Here is a 17,374-nt window from a genome sequence, read left to right as displayed (position 1 = left end):
AATAATTCCTACTCTCAAGGAGTTTACAATCTAGTGTGATTAACTTTAAATAATTATAGTGGAAGAAACAAGCCAGCATTAACTGTCAGCCATGAGTGACCCATTTTGGCCTGATCTAGGTAGAAATTTGGGGCTAACAGTGTAATGGGATGAGACATTGGGCATCTTGGGAGGTGGGTGAGGTTACTCTGTACATGAAAGGTATATGAAGTGAGGTAGCCTATAGGTGAACTGTCACAGCTAGTCTCCAAAGATGACTACCATCATTCCCTTTGCTTTCTATACATACTCCTCACATCAAGAAATGGAGAGTAATTCCCTCCCCTTGAATCTTGGCTAACCTTCCTTGGCCAAGAGAATGTAATGAAAATGGCCTTCTAGGACTTCCAAAGCTAGGTCTTAAGAAGTCTTGCTGTTTCTACCCAGAAAACTCACTTCTGAGACTTTCAATCTTAAGACACTCCCTCTTAGAACCAGCCACTATGGTTAGAGAAGCCCAAGTCATATGGAGAGGCCATGTGTAGGCATTGGCAGCTAACAGCTCCAACTGAACCCTCAGTCAACAGGGAGCATTAACTTTCAGTAATGTGAGTGAGCCCTCTTGCACACTGAGCCCAGTCAAATCTTTGGGGAACTCCATTCCCAATCTCCAATTGCCTGCAATGGTATGAGAGACCCCAAGCAAGAACTGCCCAGCAGTTCTCTAGAGAAACATGGGAAATATAATACATTGTATTTAAGACATTAAGTTTCTGAGTAGTTTGTTAGGCAATAGTCTACTAAAACATTTGACCTTCAGGTCAGACTTTCCTCAGTAGGTAAGAAGTACCTAGAGAATGTTAAATTTACAAGTGACTTTCTCAGAGCTCTGTTTTTGGCTAGTTTCCTCTGACAACTTCATGTAATAAATTAGGGGCACAGGGAAGTTGAAGACAAAAAGGTAAGAAAGTGTTGAAGTAATTCAAGCATGAAGTATGGCTTAGAATCAAAAAGTGACAGGAAAAAAGAAGATGCATTTCACAGATGAGAAGAAAAAAACTCTCCAACTGATAAAATTTAAGGAATAATAGAAGGTAGAGGTCAAAGTAGGTTCTGGGGTTTCAGAACCTAGATAACTAAAAAGATAATAATACTCTTAATCAAGACTGGCATCCAAAAGGAAAGCATGTATGGAGAAAAATCAGAGGAAATTAAATTATTGGTGCTGGGAGGTCATCCAGGGAGAACCATTAGACAAGCCAATGGCAATAGGTTATGGGAGGGCTTTTCTGGAATTAAGTACTTTTTATATCTTAAGTTGATATTCTGAAGTATCTGTTTTCTATACAAAAATTATGAATCCACACATGATATAGCTCATATAACTGTGTAAACTAAATTAGGCATATCAACATGTACTAATGTCACTTTAAACAGATCATGGACTACTTTTTAAATACTCACAAAGTAAGTTCTGTTAGGTTTATTGCTATAACTAATATTGCCAACAGCATGATTAAATTTACATGATTATTTATATTCTATGGGTTTAAGTTAGTATTTCTCAATCTTTTTTACATTATCACCTCCCTAATGACTCTTTTTAGACATTTACTAATCACCCACATACCATTTTAATGCCACACACAAACTGTTTACCTGTTATGTACTATATCTGTGCTTATATATTAAAAAGAATAAGATTTTCTTCGAATCCCCAAAAAACCAATTTTCACTCTCTTGGAAAGAATATCTCCCCCATTGAGAATGCATGGTTTATTTAAATAGTTTGTTACTCAAATAGGAAGTGAGTCTATAACTAAAATAAAGCCAACCCTTAGAACATTAAAGAAGACTCATGAAGAATATGACAAAGACTCATAAACACACCACTAAAACTTCCAATTTAAAAACTGAAAAGGGCAATTACTTTACTTTCAGTGCCTGCTAAATAAAACTACCAAATTTTTCCATTTTAAAGGCCACTATCATTCCTTCATTATTCATCCATTTTTACTGAGAGATCAGTAACTAAAATAATTTGCAGCTAACAAGTAAAATATAGATTTTAAAACCTAAAATCTAAGAAGCCCTAACCTACAAAATGGATAATAAGCATAAAAATAAATAAGAATCTGCCAATCAGAAGTATTCCTAATTTACCTACCTACAGAAATAGGAAAGTCAATATTTGATAAAAAAGAATTGTAAAGAAGTAATAGGAAGATAAACACTATACTCCTTAAATAAAAACTATTTTAAAAGAAACATCAAAAAACAATCATTTTACTAATAGCCCCCAAAATTCCATTTATGTTTACCTGTAGTTAAAACTCCTCAATATGAAAGCTTAAAAATATTTTTCTTGGCCGGGCGCGGTGGCTCAAGCCTGTAATCCCAGCACTTTGGGAGGCCGAGGCAGGCGGATCACAAGGTCAGGAGATCGAGACCATCCTGACTAACACGGTGAAACCCCGTCTCTACCAAAAAATACAAAAAACTAGCCGGACGACGTGGCGGCGCCTGTAGTCCCAGCTACTCGGGAGGCTGAGGCAGGAGAATGGCGTGAACCTGGGAGGCGGAGCTTGCAGTGAGCTGAGATCTGGCCAGTGCACTCCAGCTTGGGTGACACAGCGAGACTCCATCTCAAAAAAAAAAAAAAAAAAAAAAAAATTTCTCTTTCATTAATATACTATATTTCCTAACTTTCTTATCTGGCATTAGAAAGGCAAAATTATTAATTACTACTTGCTAAGGCAAAGACAGTAAAGGAAGGAGAGAAATTAAAGGGAACATCTTTTCCTCTGACCTATTAAATTATAGTTCCAGCCCTGCCTCACCCCACCTACCATAAAAGCACCCAGAGGTGGGGCACAAATCACTTACAGCAGCATATATTATTCTTATAACCAGCAAAAACAAAGATTTTCCTCCACCAAAACATAAAAGAAAGAAAATAATAGCATGAGCATTAACTTTTTTTAGTTAAACAAATTTAGTTAAACAAAATAGATTAACTATTTAGTAAAACAAATAGATTTACTAATGCCAGAGATTACTAGGAACACAATATTTAAGGAACAGGTATATAACTGCAAATGCATCAAAACATAACTTATTTTAAGACAAAGAACATTTTGTAATTTTTTAAGTAATATTTCTTTCAGTGTCATTATCCTTTCATCCTAACAACGACCTGGCAATCTGAAAGCTCCTAAGGCTTGTGCCGTGTTACAGAGAACATTAGTATTACTACAATAAAAAAACTTATTATCTTATTCTAAGGAATAAGCTGTATATATCTTATGTCTCTACTTACTAAAGAAATTTAGACAACTAAGCTTTTAGTCTATGCTTAACAAAAAGTCTCAACTTTACTAGCAACTATAAATTCTCTATACTTTCATTCATTTTAAAATAACTTTAATAAAATACATTTAGTTGAAAAAATGAATTACTCTTTGATTTTTTATCCTGTAATTGGTAAGAGGGGGTACTAAATATCTCAATTCTGACAGTTAAAGGTTATATTACAAAAAATAACCACTGTGTGCCTGGGTCAACTGGGAAATGATCAACAAATATTTGGTTTATTAAAAACAGATAACTTGCTGTTTAAAGAAATACCAATAAAACATAACACATTTCTTTATAATTATTAGGTAGCCACCAATTAAATGCTCTGGTTTAAGGTTACTGAACACCCTTCCCATTTACTTCAGCATAAATCAATAGTGCTAAAACAAGGCTGTTTCACAAGCAAAATGACAGTTATCTAATGAACAATTTACAGTAGAAACCTTGATCTTCTAATAATAATAGAGTTTCTTCTTTCATTTAAAAATAGGATCACGGATTAATGAAGACAAGGTAGTTAAATGAAAGGTTAATCAAAAAAAGATATAATCTGAAATTAATTTTACAGAGATAAGAACATGTTTTATAAGCTACATATTTATCATGTTATACCTTATATCTGTGAGAAATATTGTTATAACAGTTTATTCAGCAGTCAATGTACTAATCACTGTTAGCTATTAGCCTGAATATAACACAGTTATGAAAGAAAATCCATTTTTTAGGAATTTTTTAATTAATAAATTGATTGCCTCAAAATACATGCTAACTAAAAACCAGAACCATAAAACCCAAAACTATTAAGCCAGAAAGTGGTAAACATTTGTAAGAAATTATGAATTTACCTTGGCTCCGCACTCAGCCTTATTATATTTTTTTGTGGCAGAGAATCTTGTGATTTTTGTTTCAAATCCTATAAAAATGAAGAGCAATTTTAAATTTTACTTAACACTTCACGGACTCATCCTGAAACCAGACCATTCAAATTCAAGTTTAGCAAGAACAGATTAAGGACTTATAAAAATTTAAATATCAAGGGGTTTCTAATTAAAGCTAAGCAAAACAACTGATTATAATGCCCAGTTGCCTTACTAACATCTTAATAGTGTTCTAAACCCCCATATATTTCACATAGTTTGAAATATTTATAGAAAAGATGAACATACAGGTAATTTATATTAAGCAATAAAAATTCTTTCAAATACTATACAAAAAAAAATTATATTTCAATGTCTCTCTTCATTAAGCTTCTCATCCTCTTTGCTAATGCAAGAACAATGAAATCACACATTTTTATGATGACCATAGATGAAATCACTAACCATCTCCAGGAAGGTATCAGAAGAGTAAGAGTCATATGTGAGTTTGTCCTTCAAAATAAGAAAAAATGCAGAAGTTCCAATTATCTTCTCCAAAACCATTAATGAATGAAAAAGTCTGTAAACCAAAAATTTTATTAGTCTGAGAAATAATTTAAAAATCTGCATACAATATTTTCAGTTTCATTAATAATGGCCAAACCACCAGTATCTTCATCTTGCATTCAAAGTGAAACCTATAACGAATCTATGACAAACCTGCTCTTTTTTCCCCCAGAACTAAGTACTTAGAAAAATGGCTAATCAGAAGATATAACTAACAAGAATGCATTTAAAACTGAAAGCTTTCTGGACACACCTGAAACACATACATACTCAAACTACATATACTTTCTATGAATATTGTACCAAATAATAATATCCAGTAGGATCACCCCAATAACTCTGAGGCATTCTACCAAAAAAAACATGACTTGCTACTTTAGAAAAAGTTCTAACAAGGGTTTTAACAATGAATAAAAACATGAGATAATTCAGCTCACAAGAAGAAAATTCAATTAGTATACAAGTTATATCCCAAGAATTAAAATAGATATTTTGTTTAATTTAGTTTCATGTTCTTGTTCAAGAGAACCAGAAGGACAAGAGTTTTTGACAGATGTGAATAATGAAATCGTCTTCATCCCTGTTAATTTTTTTGGTCACTGAAATTACTAACTATATTCAAATCGTATTTTCATGTCTAAGGAATCAAGTCTATTGATTCCAGACCAATTCTGAAATACATCCTCAGTATATCACCAGCTACTGCTGAAGCACTACTCATGGAAAAAAGGAACTTGCTTGAAGATTTTTTTTTTTCCTAATTCAGTTATGTTTCTTGAAGGCTTTACAGACCAGGCATCCATAGGCAAATTCATATTGGAGAACTATGTAGAAAATCCTCGCTAATCACATTTTCAATTATATTATTTTTTCTAATACAGAAAGCAACTTTGGATCTATGCCTTAAAAACATTTTTGTTGTCATGCAACAACAACAAAAAAACCTGTAAAGAATTTAACTTCTTTTTTGCAGAGTATTAATATTTCCTTCAGAGATGTAAGTGACCATGATCAATGTTATTAATTAAATACATTCACATGGCAAATCTGTAATTTTAATGCTAAAATCTTATGGTTTTGAGTTCATGCCATAATTCAATTAAATTTCCCAATATATTCCAATGTTTTCCTAGACAGTGTTAAGTGTTTTCACCATACTAAAACCCCGTATGAATGAATATTGTTCAGTTATGACAATAAGACCCTCAACCTAAGTTGCTTTCTATTGTCTACAGGGCAATCTTTATTAGGCAGCCTGAATCTGCAGAGTGAAAGTCATGTTCTCCACCACCTAAAACCACAGATGTATTAAAGAGTCCTAATTAAACTGAGTGAAAGCCAGGAATCAACGTTTGCATCCTAAAGGCACACATGAAGCCTTCTCATAGGATGAGTACTAAAGACTACAATATATCACTCCCCAAATGTTTTCTCAGGATGTATAGAGTTGTTTTGTTTAAAACAAAACAAAATGAAACACAGTACATTTGGGAAACACTGGGTAAAACAAAATTCTAAATGTTTCAATATTTCATTAATATAGGATTTTTTTCAGGGCCTCTAATTTCCGAACATGCACTTATCCTATTAATACGGAATACGGTTCAGGAAAAGTCACTTGGGAATCACAGGTTCCTAGTTTGCTGTCATGGCTGTCGTATTCAGGAGATGTTAGCATGTCTGCTACTATATAGGTTGTCTACATTTTAGGACCCTCACGCTTACCCTGTGTTCCATTTTCTCCCACCTACCTTAATTACTAGTTAGGAATAATTAGCGGAATTCTAAAACATTTCTCTAAATGACATCATTACCATTTCTTCTTCCTTCTACATAAGCCACATTATCTATTTAATACTTTAAAGCTGGACTGTCTATTACAAACATCTGCCCCAATCCAATTCATTTTTTTATGCCCATGTAGGAATTAAATCTCCACGAATATGCCATGATGTATTCTTGCCTTTTCCAGTTTTATAACTATACACACATTCAGAATCTTTTTATTTTGGTTAATAGCATGCTCTCAGATGCTCTCAGATTCCCCCTACTACGGCAGAGGAGAAAGAAGGGCCTGAATGCCTGATGACACTGCAGAGCTGCCATACCAGAACCAGTTGTCTACAGATTTTTTTCATATGACATAAAAATAAGCAGGACAGGATTTATTCTGTTTCTGGTTGCTATTACTCGCAGCCAAATGCACCACTAATTCATACACTTGTTCACAGTGACATTTCTGCCAAATCTGAATGAATAGTAGTCATCAGTCCAAGTTCAAGAGAACACCCAATACTAACTATCTCTTTGTTAATAATTCTCTAACTTGTGTTTTGAAATTTAATCCTTAAAATGTCTGTGCTAATGATTTAATACTTGTTTATGACTTTTCAATGAAGTGTGAAGTACTTACATAGCAAATTTACAAATGCCAAGTACAGTTTGAGAATTACTGCCTTTTCTTCTCTAACATGCAATTCTGCACAGGGAAGTTTTTATAAGCCAAAAGCAACACAAAACCTGTGGAGGATAGCTCTTCCAGACAGGTCATGACACAAAAAATGTTCTGTAGCCAAAGCTCAATGACCTGCAAGCAAATCTCTTTCAATATGACAGCCAGAGACAGCAAGTGGGCAGTGTAAGAAAATGACTTTTCCATGTCCTCTTAGGAGCACTGCCCTGGTCTGATTCTAAGCAGTCTCACTCTTAAACTCTCAACAAACCAAGCAGGCCAGGAGCAGGTGAGAAGGAAAAATGGAGGATCTGACCTTACTTTCAAAAATGCTTTCTGTGGGAGAAATACCATCTTTATCATCTAATGAGCATTTTCTACTTTAAGCCTAGATCAACCTCAATAGGTGGGTGTCAAACATACTTGCCATTAAAAAATGGAGAAGATATTCAAGATACTACTTTGAATGTCTTTTTTTTTAAGGACTGAAATCAACTAATGAAACCCCAAGAATATCTTTTTCCCCCAATTTCTAGAAAGCCAGTCAAAATATTGCAACTAAAAATTTAATTAACATTTACTACAATTAGTAATATAAGTCGTGAGTCATTTTTTTAACATTGAGTTTATGTGTTGTATATGCTTTTCTCATCAAGGAGTAGTCATAAAGATATTCACTTTTTAAATCTATTCTTTAAGAAAATCACAGTATATTTTAAACGACTTTAAAATATTATCAAAGCACAACACTGTTGATAAAAAAAAAAAAAAAAAAAAAAAGGAAGAATAGTCTAAACTATAGTAAATAAAATAGTCAAAACTCCTTCCCCAATCTAGGAATCCCCGCTGCACTGATCCTAATGAATGAATGGTCATCCAAAGTCTGGCATGAGGATAGAGAACTCCCTATTACAAAAGGTAAGATTTCTTCCCCATTATTAGGAAGCTCTGTTTGCCAAGTCTTCTGTTATCTCAGACCATGCTTATACTCATTGTTCAAATTCTTTAATACAGAAATAACTTAGCTTCTACTCCCTCGCCCATCTGACAGCCCTTCAATGAGTTAAAGATGGCTTTAATATCAACACCCAGCTCATCCTTTCTTATTCCCAGTGGTTTATATAATCCATACATGATAAGGTTTATAGGTCTTTTTCTTTCCTGGCTATGATTCTCAGCTTATTATGTTAATGTACCTTTTAAAAAATATATATACAAGTACAACTGGATATGAAATAGGATGAGATTAAACTGACATACAATGAAGTAGGAATCTTTATCTCTCTAGATTATAACTATGTTTTATTTGATGCCAAGTCCTTGGTCAAGAAGATAACCCCAATCACCACATTGTATTTAGAAGAAAATAGGATCAGCTTTAAACAGTAGTAATAATATTTTACTACCCTATTTGCAGAAATGCACTGCAATAAAAAGTTGGCGCAGCAAGGATTTTGTCAATAGATTTCTTAAAAAATATTTGAAAATCGGTGCTGTTTTGTTATAGTAATACTTACGAGGGATATCATTGTTAATGTGGTTTGATATGCACTAACAACTTCATCAAAAGATATAATCTTATTACCCATAATTTTAAAGATTTATTTTAAATCTTAAAATAAATTTTAAGATGATTATTCTATAATTAGATTACCTGGTACCATAATCCACAACCACCCAATCTTTTGCAGTTCCTGTGATAGCATCATGATGTTGAAACAGTCCCAAATTCCTTCTGGCTTCTGTCAGTGTCGTGTAAAGTGATGATGAGAGAAATTTATCTATCTTGTATTTGTGAGCTTGTCTCAGGGCGAAATAGTAAAGAATTTCAGCAGCCCTAATTGCATAAAAGTCATATTTTTATTTTAAAACAAACACTTTAGCTTATAATCTAAAACATGTGACATCGATACTTTCCAAATTTTTTAATCCATAATTGCAGTACAAGCAATTTATGAAAAAGATATTGGTAATAATAATTCACATAAAATGACCAATGTATTCATATAACGCATTTACATTCTCAATCATCAAAGAATACCATGTCTACACTGGTATCAGGGGTCCTTGTTCTAGATGATCCTGGAAAATAAGCCAGTACCTGTTGGCAGCAAGATAGGCTTATTTATGTATCACATAATGAAAAAATACCTGAAAAATTGGATAAATTTCTCTGTCCTTTCTTCTTTCGAAGAGCAACACACACATAGACCATGAACATCATAATGTCATTTACTCTCACATATATACAGTAAGAGACATGAAAAAGAAAGGCATAGTTGGTGAATGGGACATTCAGAGGAGAGGAGAGGCAGAATATAATGGCCCAAGAACAGCTCAAGGGGAAGGGTTAGTTTCAGTTTTGAATGGTAACATATAACAAGCATGGAGAATTTAACAATACAATTGAAAAATGATAAACAGGATGTCAGATGGGCATGGTGGCTTATGCCTGTAATCCTAGCATCTTGTGAGACCAAGGCAGGAAAATCACTTGAACTCAGGAGTTCAAGACCAGCCTGGAGGACATAGCAAGACTCTATCTTAGCCAGGTGTGGTGACATGCTCCTATAGTCCTAACTACTCATGAGGCTGAGGTGGGAGGATCACTTGAATCCAGGAGTTTGAGGCTGCAGTGAACTAGGATCACACTACTATACGCCAGCCTGGGCAACAGAGAGACTCTGTCTCAAAAAACAAAAAATATTCCTGGCTTTAAAAGGAGTACATATGCATATCCAGATATCCTAAAATGTTAAAAGGAAGATTTGGGAAATACTGTCTTCCCTATACTTTTATATTTTATCCACATTTTACAAATGTGCAGAGGGATGAAACATTACTATTTTCAGACAAACTTATGTATAAATGAATACATCTGGAAAGTCACAACTATTGTATGGTTTTTTGGTTTTAATGTAGCAGAATTTTCCAGATAAATTACTAGCAGTAACTACAATGTCTTGAATACATTCAATAAATGAAGATAAACCAACATTCTTTTTGCCACTAAAAAATACTTGACACTTAAAAATCACTAATTCAGTGGTCCAAAAGGATCTCTACATTATTGAGAATATACTTCACTTTATAACAGAAAAGTTTAAAACAGTATAAGAGATAACTGGTTGATATTCTGTAGGGTAAGAATGGATAGACACTATAATATGTAAACATTATTTTAAATTTAATAAGATATATTCCATTACCTCAAGCAGTTATTTCTTTGTGTTAGAAACATTCCAATTCTACTTTTAGTTATTTTGAAACACATAAATGATGAATATACAAACTATTATGATTATATACTGTATGCTTATATCAAAATATCACATATACTCCATAAATATGTACAACTAATATGTATCTATAATAATGAAAATAACTTTTTTAAATGAGATATTTTTCGGGCATATTACAAGTAACAGTAAAAGGTGAGGCTTTTGAAATAGTAATATTTAATAGCAGCACAATATTAACAATAAAAAAACACTACCATATAAAAATACAACTCTTAAGAAAATTCGTAATTTTTAATAAAAAGCCTTTCCAAAATGTAATCAATGTCCACTAGCATATAAAAGAGAGTAAGTAGAATCTAACTCAAACATCAAGATTCAACATGAAAAGGAATTACTTTACTGGTCTATATATAGATAAAGCCTTGGGAGCCTCTGGAGTAGTTTATCAACAATCAGCCTCTGTTACTTAGGACCATGCTCTCCAATATGGTACCCATAGCCACACATGGCTAGTGACATTTAAATTAATTAAAATTAAATGGGCACATTTCAAGTGCTCAATAGTCACATGTGCCTAATGACTACCATATTGGACAGTGCAGAAATAGAACCTATCACAATAGAACATTCTATCAGTGATTGAAAGGTGTCCTGGATAGTGTCAGTTTAGTGTTTTTATGTTTTCTACGGACTTTTCTGTCTTCTCTGTATCCCTTTACATGTTCAATCACTGTCTACCCCACTAGTCATCATTTTTTCAAATGTTGTTCTTCTATGCAGATAACTGTGCCTATAGAAATGTGCTTCAAATAAGTATGTAAGAACTGAGATGAAACCTAGTCTAAACTTCTCCCACATACAAAATACATTAGTTTTGGATTGTGAACTCTGAAGCTCATATTTCAATGCTGGGAGGCCCTATTTGCTTCTTTGATGCTCACCTATGTTTCCAATGAGAAGCCCATCAGATTACTAGCCTGCAGACACTCATGATGATGTCACTGAATATTAATATGGTGTGCAAATAACACAGGAAAATTAGAAAAATACAAAATGCAGAATACAACTCCTTAAAAATCTGATTAAATAAACTATTTTTTCTTCCAGAACAAAAACCTATGTAATAATTTGATTATAGTTTGGAGACATATTTCTGACTGCATTAAAATTTCACAATTATATTAAGTGCTTAATTAGAGCTTAACACTACATAATGTACTACATGAATGATGTATATTATGAAAACTCTACAAAAGGTTATGATAACATAAAGAAAGTGAAGAAATAGATGTAGCTATAGAAAGGTAAAAGTACCTTAAATGAGATTCCATGATTCTATCCATTCGTTTGTAAAAGGGTCTGGATGTAAAATAGCCACTCCAATAATGATCATCTCGATCAGCATAAGTGAAAAAATCTCCACTTAGAACAGGGAACATCGATTGGCCCTTGTCTCTCTGAGTTTCATCTGCTTTATCCAGCGCATCAAAAAAATCTGATAAAGTTCCAAACTGTATCTAGTTTAAAAAAAAATGTACTTCAATTATTCATTCTACCTTAAAATTATTTACTTCTTACACTGTTAGGAAAAGTTAATAACAAATACTTAAGATGTGCTTCCAAGTTAAGATGAACACATAGCTCAGATTTTGTAAAAATCAGAAGCAGAGAAGAAAATAATAGTGACTTTTTTTTTTTACTTGCATTAAGGCCCAAATTAAACTAAGGGAAAACTTATATACTTCAGCAGTTAAGAGAAGAGCTATTTACATCTACAAATCAGTGAATATGAAAACTCCTACATCGCTAGAATTTCAAAGTGCACAATAATTTGGGCATGGATTAATCCAGATACATGAAAGATGAGGGCAGCAGCAAAAATAAAAGACATATTAACGTGTTCCAGAAGTCTAGAATAACAGTTTTATTAGCCATAAAGTCTAGAAGAATAATTTTGTTAGCCATAAAGTATTTCATATATCATACCCTCCTCTATCTCCCTTTTCCCCTAGTTGAGTTCTGTGAAGGAGAAGGGACTTTAAGAACAGCAGGTCATTTTAAAAAAATGGACTTACTCTACCAGTAGGTAACACTGAGTAGAAGTTAAACACAAAGAGCGATAAGGATGGCAAGTCTGCTGCTTAAACACACTGGTCTTTCTGACCAATTATTTAAATCAGCAGTAAGAAATCTGTTTTTATGAGTTCAAACTATTCTACAAATCAAAGACAAAAAGAAACACTATACCAAATCTTGTAAACAGGTATTAAAAGGCAGTCCTGTCAAAAATAAATAATTATTTAACAGGGAATGTGTTCCTTTTAAAAGATACTGATTTTGTTGTTTCCTACACACATCCATACAACACAAACACACACACACATACACAAACACAGATAATGCAAGTCATTTTGATTCAAGGTAGCAATAGTATAGGTTTGAATTCCATCTCTACCACTTATCTGACATGTGTTTTGAGCATATTACATAACTTCTCTGTCTATCCACATTACAGTGAATAGGGTTCTAAGTAAAAAGCTTACAACTGGCCGGGCACGGTGGCTCACACCTGTAATCCTGGCACTTTGGAAAGCTAAGGCGGGTGGATCACAAGGTCAGGAGACGGAGACCACCCTGGCTAACACAGTGAACCCCGCTCACTAAATACAAAAAAAAAAAATTAGCTGGCGTGTGTAGGCACCTGTATCCCAGCTATCGGAGCTGAGGCAGGAGAATGGCGTGAACCCGGGAACGAGCTGCATTGAGCAGAGATCACCCCTGCTTCCAGCCTGGACAACACATAGAACAATTACAAAATAGTTAAATGATGACCAAATGGCAAAATGACGGGTCCTTGGCTATTCTATGTCAATTTTTCAAACATCTGAACTGAGTTTATTTACTTTATTCTCCATTTCATTAAAATAAATAAAGAGCTTCCAGTTCAAGTAACTTAAGTATCCATAAGAAACAGAAATAACAGATAAACTATAAAAGAAAAACTCTGGAAGACATTAAAGACTAAAGCCGCAGAATTAAGGACAAAAATGTTGGAGAGAAAGAAAGAAGATTAGGGGACCCTATACTCTAACCAAATTTCATCTTGGGTATGGTCCAATCACTGCACAAGACATTAAAGCTCTAACAGAAAGCAGATGTCCTAGAAGAGAAAATAAAAAATTTATATCTGGTCCATAAAAAACACTCTGTAAATGAAGAATATAAAGTGAAATTCCATAATCTGAAAAGAAAACCTACAAAATTCTACAGCTAACATTATGACCCCATGAATGTTTTCTCTCTTAGAAAATTATTGTCCTGCTTTCCCACACCTACTCAACATTATACCTATAGGACACCACCATGCGTAATGGTATAGAAAGTAAATTGAAAGATTTAAAGTTGGAAAGAAGACATAAATTATGCATTATTCATACATAGCAAATCATAAAGACATCCACCATAACAAAATAAAATAAATTTAACAAGTTACTGGATTACAAACTAAATGCAAAAGTCAATTGCAATTAATACACAGTAATACACCATGTTAATCGATTATGATGGCCAATATGTGAGTTATTTGTGCTCAAATAAAACTAAAGATTCAATGCAATCCCAATCAAAATTCCTTCATTTTTTTTTTTTTGGTAGAAATTGTAAAGATGTACCTAAACCTATGTAGACAAAGACTAACAGTAACCAATCATCTCGGGAGGAAGCAAAAACGGAAGACTTCACTATCAGATAGTTAAAACCTATACAAAACTGAGTAATTAATAATTGATGAGACAGGTGAGATGAGACAAATAGACCAACCAAAAGTGAACAGAGAGTGAGACACAGACCCACACACAAAGCAGTCCTCCACTCATGATTAAGACAAAGATAACACTGGTCTGTGGAAGAAAGATGGCGTTTCAAAGGGTGCTGGATAACATATAAACAAAATGTATCTTGATTCCTACCCTTCCACACAATCTCAGCAATCCATTCAGATAGATATATTAGACTGAATGTTTAAGCAAAGACGAATAAAGCTTCTGAGGATAGCTTCAGTTAAGAATGTAGCTCACACCACATGAGAACAAAAAATTCTTAACAGAACAAGTTCTAAACATAAAGAAAATATTATATTTTACATTAATTAAAATTAAAATTCTGTCCATCAAAGACAGCATGAACCAGTGAAAATGGCAGGCTACATAGTGGAGATACATTTGGCATATCTTTTACATGAAAAAGGTAGAACCAAATGTACCAAAGATATAAACAAGCAAGGAAAGACAGACAACCCAAATTAATTAAAAAAATCAATCAAAAGACTTAAATAGGATCACAAATGAGGATACCTAAATGGCAAAAACATATGAAAGAGGCTCAACCTCATTAACCACGGAGAAAAAAATAAAACCATCCATCTATCAAAAGGATAAAAATAGAAAAACATAAAATTCTGACATACAAACTAAAAAAGGGTGTGGACAACTGAAGACTCTTTACAACAACAACAATGATGTAGTTTTGAATAGTTTGACATGATAGTACTAAAGCTGACACATGTACATACTCAATGGCCGAAAATCGCTATCCCATTTATACTCCCGTGAAACTCATAACAATACGCAGAACATGGACAAAATATTAAAGCAGACTTACTTGTGACAGACAAACTGGAACAATCCAAAACCCAAAACAAACAATGAATCAAACCGTGTATAGACCATCAAAGAATGAAACTAGAGACAGCTCCATACACACAAAAAGGAATGAAACTAACTGGTCGGAAGTTCAACAGAATGGATGAATGATGAATCTCGCAAACATAATGTGGAACGAAAATGTCAGACACAAAGTACATGTGTATAGTCCCCATCATATAAAATTCAAGAATAGGCAACAGTAATCATGGTGACAGATGTGAAAGCAGTGGTTGTTTTTGCAGCAGTTGGTGATGACTGGAAAGAGATCTGAGGGACAATAAAAGTTCTAAGCCTTAATCTGGATGATGGTTACATGAAGACTTTTAAACTTGCAAAATTCTATATACACTTATGGTTTGTCCACTTATTCTATGTATGTGGCACTTCAATTTTTAAAACTACTTTTTAAAAAAACTGTTCTAATGGGCAAAGGAGGAAATAGGTAAAACATAAAATCAGGGTCTAATTTTTTCAGTCAGACAGGAGACCAGGTGCTTCTATGAACTCCAAAACCACTTCCTAATAAGATGTAATTACAGATAAGATACTCATATATAAACCCCCTCCTCTGACCATATATTCATGTATGAGCATCATCTCTCAGGAAAATACAGGGATAATTTAAACATACCTCTATGATCCTAGTTCATAATCTGATAAAAATTCACCTGTAATGATCCTGAATAAACTTGATCTTTTATTAGGTTTATTTATCTATTTGATATTACTTAGGTTTGTTTAATAAACTTGAATTCTTACTAAACTATGGTTTACCATCAGCTTTCAAATTTCCTAAACAGTAACATCACTTCCTTTCTATAGTATTTTCACATATGCAAAATGATAAACACGCTGAATAATTAATCTTCTTATGTAGAGTCTCTAACACACATTAAAAAAAAAAAAGACTTTAAAAGACTATTGTCCCAATACAAAGAAATGATAAAAGTTTGAAGTGGTAGATATCCTAAATACCCTGATTTGATCATTATACATTCTCTGCATGTATCAAAATTCATAGGTGTCCCATAAATATATATAATTATGTATCAACAAAAAATCAATTTTGTAATTAAAAAACTTATTGATCAAATGCAATATGTGATTTATTGCTTGAATTTTGACTCAAACAAATTGTATGTTAAAAGAATTGTTTTTTATGAGATGAGGAAAATCTGAATCTGCCCAGATATGTATCATGAAATTACTGTTAGTTTTTTAGGTGTGATAATGGTATTACGGTTATATTTTCAAACAGAAACTTTATGATTTAGAGATACATACTGAAATCTTTACAGATGAAACTACATGAAATCTGAGATTGGCTTCAATATAACCCTGTGGGGAGGAATGAGACAGCAGTGGGGCATGGCTGAAACAAAAGTGGTCTTGAGTTGAAGAATGTTGTAGCTGAGTCATGGATATGGGGAGAAAGGGAACAATTTTTGCTATTTTCAGAACTTCACAGTACATTTTAAATTTTCCATAAGAAAAAAAAAAAGAGTAAGAACCATAGGCTTAATTTTAGAAGTCTTCTCACTTAAAAAACAAATGCTAGTGTATTATCTGGACATAGGACATTTGTTTGCAAAATTCATGACATGTTCATCTGCATCTGCCAGTCATGCTACTAAATCACAAGGATGCAGCTGTCAGAGAGAAATAACAGACTTTCAATGTTGGTTAAAGAAAAAACAACAACAAAAACAGGGCGTCCCTGAAGACTAAATATCACAACTATTTTCAATCACATAATTTTCAATCACATAAAAGTAAATTCCTCTTTAATCCTCAAGCAGTGATAGGAACAGGACAACATTAGATATGGAACTATAGCATATAATAATTTTCTTCCTAATGGATTATACTTTTACACAAGAATTATATATTCTAAGAAGCACTGTGATGGACAAAGAAGCTAAGGATTTCTGTTTATAGTCTCATTTAATAATAAAGGCTCAACTTCAAATATGTAATCATAAATATTTTCTCCTTACCTTAACTTTAAACTTAGACTGAGAATTCATATAATCAAAAAGCTGCTGATAATTCTTAAACTGTAAATCCCATTCTGTGTATTCACAGTAGCGGAAATCATCTCCTAGTGGAGCCAAGAGAACTTTGGTACGAAAAAGCTTTGACTTCTTTCGGTACTGATCTAGTAGCATCCGAGCCCTGGAAAAAAAAAAAAAAAAAAAAAAAAAAAAAAAGAAAAAA

General features: G+C 33.2%; 1 protein-coding gene across 1 annotated transcript in view; it reads right to left on the bottom strand.

The window, feature by feature from the left end:
• The window catches only part of LOC108513728 (alpha-mannosidase 2-like), a 28,354-nt gene extending 11,025 nt beyond the window's left edge, over nucleotides 1–17,329 (bottom strand). The window contains exons 1-5 of the mRNA XM_017849591.1: nucleotides 17,155–17,329; nucleotides 11,769–11,971; nucleotides 8,867–9,049; nucleotides 4,659–4,773; nucleotides 4,182–4,249 (exon numbers count right to left, since the gene is read on the bottom strand). Of these exons, the coding sequence (XP_017705080.1) occupies nucleotides 4,182–4,249; nucleotides 4,659–4,773; nucleotides 8,867–9,049; nucleotides 11,769–11,971; nucleotides 17,155–17,325 (740 nt within the window). The 5' untranslated portion in view covers nucleotides 17,326–17,329. The remainder of the gene's footprint in view (nucleotides 1–4,181; nucleotides 4,250–4,658; nucleotides 4,774–8,866; nucleotides 9,050–11,768; nucleotides 11,972–17,154) is intronic.
• Between the last annotated feature and the right edge of the window lie 45 nt (nucleotides 17,330–17,374).

This window comes from Rhinopithecus bieti, unplaced genomic scaffold, assembly GCF_001698545.2.
Source record: "Rhinopithecus bieti isolate Rb0 unplaced genomic scaffold, ASM169854v2 scaffold_2465, whole genome shotgun sequence".
Taxonomy (NCBI): domain Eukaryota; kingdom Metazoa; phylum Chordata; class Mammalia; order Primates; family Cercopithecidae; genus Rhinopithecus; species Rhinopithecus bieti.
Note: the sequence above shows the minus strand (reverse complement) of the source record. Positions and strands in the feature narration are given on the sequence as shown.